This window comes from Pan troglodytes, chromosome 12 (genome assembly GCF_028858775.2).
Source record: "Pan troglodytes isolate AG18354 chromosome 12, NHGRI_mPanTro3-v2.0_pri, whole genome shotgun sequence".
Lineage (NCBI taxonomy): Eukaryota > Metazoa > Chordata > Mammalia > Primates > Hominidae > Pan > Pan troglodytes.
The window spans coordinates 91,924,328-91,931,437 of record NC_072410.2 but is presented as its reverse complement, the minus strand read 5'-3'; the positions used below and the strand labels follow the sequence as shown (position 1 = coordinate 91,931,437).

The window sequence follows — 7,110 nt, the reverse complement described above, 5'->3', positions numbered from 1 at the left end:
GGAAACAACAGGTGCTGGAGAGGATGTGGAGAAATAGGAACACTTTTACACTGTTGGTGGGACTGTAAACTAGTTCAATCATTGTGGAAGGTAGTGTGGCGATTCCTCAGGGATCTAGAACTGGAAATACCATTTGACCCAGCCATCCCATTACTGGGTATATACCCAAAGGACTATAAATCATGCTGCTATAAAGACACATGCACACGTATGTTTATTGCGGCATTATTCACAATAGCAAAGACTTGGAACCAACCCAAATGTCCAACGATGACAGACTGGATTAAGAAAATGTGGCACATATACACCATGGAATACTGTGCAGCCATAAAAAACGATGAGTTCATGTCCTTTGTAGGGACATCGATGAAATTGGAAAACATCATTCTCAGTAAACTATCGCAAGAACAAAAAACCAAACACCACATATTCTCACTCATAGGTGGGAACTGAACAATGAGATCACATGGACACAGGAAGGGGAATATCACACTCTGGGGACTGTTGAGGGGTGGGGGGATGGGGGAGGGATAGCAGTGGGAGATATACCTAATGCTAGATGATGAGTTAGTGGGTGCAGTGCACCAGCATGGCACATGTATACATATGTAACTAACCTGCACAATGTGCACATGTACCCTAAAACTTAAAGTATAATTAAAAAAAAAAAAAAGAAACCCCTGATCTGGTCCCACTCTCCTAATTTGACATAACAGGAAATGGTGGGTCAAAGAAGTTACATGTCATTTTAAGATCCCACAGCTAGTTGGTGGCAGCCCAGGATAAGGGCACAGGTCTCCCATCTCCCTGTCTTCTTTGTCCACTCTGCCACAGGTGCCCCCCACCCCATGCCCCTATTCCGTGAAGAGCTCAGCTTAGCCCTGAGCCAACAAAAGAAGAAAAGAGCAAGAGATGTCCAGAGACAACTTCTAAGTTTCTCTTTATTTCTTTTGGAAACAACCTCCATTCTTCATCTCTCAATGTAGTCCTGGCCTAGTGAAAAAGAAGGCTTTTCTTTCTGGCCTCCAGAGACTGCTTCCTTTGTAAGAAAAGGAACAATAAACACTTCCCATTAGGTTTCTGTCTCCAGATACCAATCAGGGAAAGACTGGCCAGGACTGGAACTTAACGGCCTTGAGAACATGTGGGATTTGTCTTTGAGCCCCATTGGCTTGTGATGTTTTCCTCTGTCCTCCCTGAGACAGTTGCTCCTGTCCTGGGGGGCTCTGCCTCCACCTCCCAGTCCAGGATGTCTGAGGTGGTTGCGGGCTGCTTGCTGCCCAGTTTCCAGTCTGTTCTGGTCCAGGGAAGCACCACCCCATGGCCCTCGCTGCTTCTGGCAGGGGTCCTCAAGAGCTCACCATGTCCCAGTGCTGGCTCATGAGTGAGGACTCACATGGGTTGACGACGATTTCCTTGCCGTTCTCGGTGCCATCACCGAACATATCTGTATCAAGGCAGAGGTGGGATGCTATGTGCTCGATGTGGGAACCAGTTTTGGTCCATTGCTGGTAAGACAAAGAAGAGAGTGAATGAACTAGGTGCCATCAGTAATATGGGAGTTCCAGCTTTATCAGAAAGGTAGGTGCCTCATGTCTAGGGTCACTCAGAGACTTGATTTCATGGTTTCATAAGCACTAAAACTGCAACTAATTGCTCTACCAGGTATTATTGTTGGTTTCTTTTTTTAAATTGGATTAAAAAAAGTTAAAAGCAAAATCAATATGTTTACTAGGAAAACTCATTAGGAGGCAATAACTTTCCAAGCAGTAGCCCAGAAAACATGAAGCGAGTTAGTCACAAGAGCAACCTAAGAAACGATCCACACTCAGCATCTGCACGATGGCAGAGAAGTGGGGAAGAGCTGGGAGCAGCGAGTGTGATGGCAGGAGGGGCTGGGGGCTTCTTCAAAATGTGTCAGCACATGACGGGTCAGGGCAGAGAGGCAGGTCTCATGCAGCAGGTTCTCACACTTGACCTCGCATGACAAAGGAGGGACTGGACACATCAGGGGAAGCACCCCGGAGAGGGCACTGAGCACGTTACTGCCAAGAAACAGTCACAGCTGCCCTGTGTAGTGGACATTCTCAACCCCATTTCAGAGAGGAGGAAATGGACATCCAGAGAGATCCAATAACCTGCCATGGGTCACACAGCCTGTAAACCATAAAACAGGCATTTGAATCTTGTTCTCTCTAACACCAATACCCAGTTGGCAAGAAACTGAATGGAGACATCACTTTGCTGCTAGAGGAACTGGGAATGCGGTGTATCCAGAATGCTAGGAAGTTTGGGGGACACACTGCCAGAGCCCAGGGCCCTGAAGGCAAGGGTCAAGTCTTGCTCATCCTTGTGACCCTGAGATCCTTGTTTGGGATCCCACTTGGGGAACAGAGCAATGACAGGAAAGTAGAAGATGACTGGGCATGGTATGGTCAGTGGAAATCAATAGGCTTTCATGGGGCAGGCTGACCAGTGAGGGTGGATGTTGCCGTTGCTTCTAGCATCACAGAGGGGATCCCAGGCAGCACTTTCCCTCCCTCTCCTGACCTCTCTTATCAACTCTTCCTCTTCTAACAATTTCTCTCTTTTCCTGCTCATCAGACTAAGCCCTCAACAGGCAGTCACATTACGGAGATGGCCACATCCCAGGGACCTGCTGAGCACTTACCTGTCGGTCATCTCCATTCTTGCAAAGGACAAGAACCACTGGGGCGCCAGGGAACAAGGTGATGACTGACAGGCACAGCTCCTCCTGGAGGATCTGCTGGGTGTATGTGAAGGCCCATACCTGGGGAGAAAGAGACCAGGAAGGTTTGTTCAGGATCCAGGAAGCCACCACTCATGGGATACAACCACACTTACGGGTGTGATTAGCACAGGCTGGTAAGAAGCACCAAGGGTCCCAGTAGGCAATGATCATCAGGGTTACCTTGGAAAATGCTACTCAAGTGCCAGAGACTCGGAGGTCATATCTCCATGGAAATCTCCATCCACCCCATGAAGGGGCCTGGGCCTGGGCCATTCAGGCTGCCTCTGGGAGTCCTGAACAATTCTGGGCTTTGGGCAGGAGTCTGAACAACAACCCCAGCTGAGCTGTGTGCTCCACAGTTTTTGTTTGGAGAAAACATCTCGAGGGGGTCTGTTCCCAGCACTTGACATTTCAAGCAGCCATCTAGCAGGTCAACTCCCCACCCCTCCATACCAGATATCTTTAGACTCTCCCCTGTTCTTTGAAAGGCAGTCCAAGTCAGTGTCCAGAGAACATGAGACTAGAGCACATGAAAGTTATGACAAGAGGAAGATGGAAGGATAAATGGAACAAGTGTTCCAAGGGAATGAATAAAGAAGGGTCTAGGGAAAGAAGAATGTTATGAGGATTCAAATTATTTCAGGAGGGTGCATGTGCCAGGATAATAGATCTTTTGGCCCCTGAGCTCTTTCAGGGAGAGAAGCTGAGAAATTGGATTGACAAGCAGAGTTCTGTTGGCATCAGGAAGAAGGGCATGCTGTGTCATTCATTATGAGGAATGATTCCAACATTTTTCCTCCAAAGTACCAGAGATCACAGAGTAAATGGATTATGAAGCCACAAGCACTTCCCAGTTCTTAAGTCAGTGGGGCAGAAAGTACTGGCACAAGCGGTTTTTTCCCCCAGGTTGTAAAATAAGGTAATATTTACCCTTTGCCTCCGTCTGGGGGCAAAGAAGATGATTCCTGAATTGGGTCCCCTGGGGAAGCTGCAGAGGATCCTTTGAGGGCTGTATCTGTTTCCACCACATCCCTGAAACAAGTTGACCATGAGCCTCTGGACCAGGTTACTCATTGGCTACTTCCCCTTGGCCCAAGAATGAAAAAGTCCACCTAGCAGGCCAGCCTCCTACTCTAGGACAAGGTGTCCCCCAGGCAGACATGGTGGTCATCTGTCTCTCGTTCTGCACCTTCCCTCCTGGTCCCTGGTCCTCTCCTGAACTCCATGGGCTGCTGAAAGCTTTAATTGTTTTCTGGGACCTGGGTGGTTCAGAGGAACCACTCCCACAGGCCCAGGACCTTCTGCTGTCCTGAATACGTCCACCCTGAGTCAACCTGACTTGCTGTACAATGACGCCTGGCTCTCTTGATCTGGGACTCACCGGCCTAGTGGGAGAATGGCTCCTGCATTAGGATTCTTTTATCCCTTTTCAAACTGTCGGTGTTGGGAGAAGACCTAGATCAGAAAGTACTCCCTGGGGAGAGATGCAAATATAGATGAAACAAGACTGTCCTCGAGTCTTGTTCTTACAGCAGGGCAATGGGTACATGGGCGTTCTTTATCCTATTCGACTTCTGTATCTATAGATATTTGAAATTTTCTATAATAAAAAGTCATGAGATACAGTCCTTGGGACATATCAAGAAGTTCTTCTCTGGCCTTGTGAACATTACATTCTACACATCCCATTTGCCTTTCTCCAAGATAAGCTGAAAGGGGAAAGAAGTCTGTCCGCACAGAGGTGGTGCAATGACCAGGCTGCTGCTGCTGCTGCTGCTAATAAGAGCTAACATTTATTGAGCGCTTATGATGTGCTCAGCATTATCCTGACAACTTTACACAGATTGATTAATTTTCATAAGAATCCTATTAAGTAGGTATTACTATTATCCTCATTTTATAGATGATGAAACCAAGGCTCGGAGAGGCTATCCAAAGTCATACACCAGCAAGTGGCCCCCACACCAACTTTCTCCAGCAGCTCTGCTCTTGTTGATGCTGGAGAGTTAGGGCCGGCTCTGAGCTCTTTTAGATAACTTTAACCCGGGGAGAAGACACCTGCCCCTGAGATTCTTCTTTCAGGTTGTAGACATTAAAACCAAAGATCAGCTCCACCTTGACAGGGGAGAGTGGCAAGAGATTCTTCTTCTTGGCCAGTTCCCAATGACAACCTTTATGAAAAGATGAACAAAGGTTGTACTCCCTTGCCAAGGTCTGGGGTGGGGCAGGCCAGAGAATAGTGCCCTCTCTAATAGAGTAATTGGGCCATGAGTATGAATGGAGGCCCACACTCCTGATTCTACACCAGACCACAGGATACACACAGTGCTGGCTTCTAGCCTGAGCCGCCCCGCCTTTTTCTTCCCCCACCTGGGCTGCATATCCAAGCTGAGTCATTCCCCTCTAAATGGTCTCCCTTGGACCTGGGGATGTGTACTAGAGACAGTCCACCCTCGGAGGACAAACCCAGGGATGAGACCCACGCAGGGTTTTGAATTAGGCTGGGGCCATTTGGGTGGGGGATTCTGAAGTCCTGAATATCCAGAATGTGATCTAGAAGGTGGGCCTAGAATATTCCTTGGCCTGTGGGGAGGAGAGAGAAGGGCCAAAAGGTCAAATGCAACAGCTGGACTACCAGAAAGTCATATGCCCTGAGATCAGTACAAGGGAAAGACGAAGTTCATTCCTTCTGACCCATTACCCGACTATAGAGTCTGTAGGGAACCACAGATTAGTATTTCAAAAATAAATCCTGCCATTATCTTACAATCACCATCATACAATGACATTGTGTTTTTTGTGTTAAAAGCATTAACTGATTAAATATAAAAGCCTCTTTTGAGAGCCCACTTTGGCATTTCTTCTTTTTTAATATCCTAGGGGTCCCAAAACTGGAAGTGCTGGATGGGTGGGTGGGTGGGCAGTTATTTTGACATCCTCGACCCTTGTTGTCCACAGATGCCTTTCAGGAAGAAATGCATTTGGGCATCTGGTGTGTTCCCAGGCCGGGACTTGATGAAAACATCTCAAAGACCCCCAAGGAGAATGTGTGAACAGGCACAGCTAATGAAGCCCTCATGCTAAGTGGACTTTCCATTAGCTGGTATTTCCTGGCATTTCAATAACTTAGCCTCATCATGTCCCAGAGGAAGGCTGATGTCTGGCCACATCTGAAAGAGGAGAGGAGGGAGGAGAAGCAGGAAACAGGAGCACGCAGGTGGGAAGCAAGGAGAGCATTTTCGGATTTCCATTCGGCAGCCTGTCAGACTTCCCAGAAGGGCCGTGATGAATGAGTTTATTAAAAGAATCCTGCAGTCAGAAACAGACTCCAGGAAGGCAGCAGAGGTTGCTCAGCAGGTCTGGCCTGGATTCGCTGAGTGCTGGGCCCTCTGCTGGTGGCTTCGTTTGGGGGCCTGGCAAAAGCCTAGCCCATGATGGAGATCCTGTGGCAGGCCAGGTCTCCCTAACAGCTGAACAGGCAGGCCTCCAAGACAACTGTTTCAGCCCTGACTGAGTGGGTAAGTTAAATGTTAAAGGCTGAAAGGGCCAGTGCCCTTTTACAAAGGCTTACATGTAACAAAAGCCCACCAAGAGTTTGTCTAGGCTTTTCCTGGGCCTTGAAGCATGACAAGATAATGAAGGAATTCTTAACAGGACCTGTGTAGGATTAAACAAGTTTTATCGGGGGTCTGAAGAAACTCCCCAGACCTCCACAAACAAGTTTTATTGGGGTCTGAAGGAACTCCCCAAACCTCCATGATTTAGCAGGAGACAAGATAAGAGTAATCACCCCTGGCACCTGGACCCATCTAGATTAAGTAAATTTACTGAGGCTCCAGGAGAGGGTCTTCAGGACTCACACCTTAGTTATAGATTAGAAGAAGTTAATCACTTATGTCTTTAGATGAATGCCCACTCACACGTAGACAAACAGCTTAGAAGGTATATAAGCTCTGAAAAACTTTGTAATTTTGAGTTGGTCTGGTGATAATTTCCAGGTTTTCTCTCTGTGCCCGGTTATAGAAATAAACTCTCTTCTTTCCCAGTTCATCTGCATCTCATTATTGGGCCATGAGAATAAGCAGCCCAACCCTTGGTTTGGTCCAGGAACCGTCCCTCCTATCCCAAAGCTGTAGCCATGGAAGGGCAACCCAGAGACCATCCTTGGTTGGTGTGGGTGGCCCCGCCCCCTCCACAGGGATAGGCCAGCTGGGGGCTGAGGAGGAGGGGAGTCACCAATGAATGAGGAGGGGATCGACTGGGCCAGACAGCCTTAAAACCTTCTGTGCTTGGAGGACATGTCTGGAGATGGCCACTGCTGGTGGGAGCAGGGAGGGGACAGGCAGGGGTCAGTAACC

At 48.1% G+C, this 7,110-nt stretch overlaps 1 protein-coding gene across 3 annotated transcripts in view; it reads right to left on the bottom strand.

The window, feature by feature from the left end:
* Positions 1-915: 915 nt before the first annotated feature.
* Positions 916-7,110, bottom strand: part of GALNT14 (polypeptide N-acetylgalactosaminyltransferase 14) — a 227,353-nt gene continuing 221,158 nt past the window's right edge. For all 3 annotated transcript variants that reach the window (XM_024354279.2, XM_016948294.3, XM_016948296.4), the window contains 2 exons: positions 2,672-2,791; positions 916-1,508 (listed from right to left, as the gene is read on the bottom strand). In XM_024354279.2, the coding sequence (XP_024210047.1) occupies positions 1,472-1,508; positions 2,672-2,791 (157 nt within the window). In that variant the 3' untranslated portion in view covers positions 916-1,471. The remainder of the gene's footprint in view (positions 1,509-2,671; positions 2,792-7,110) is intronic.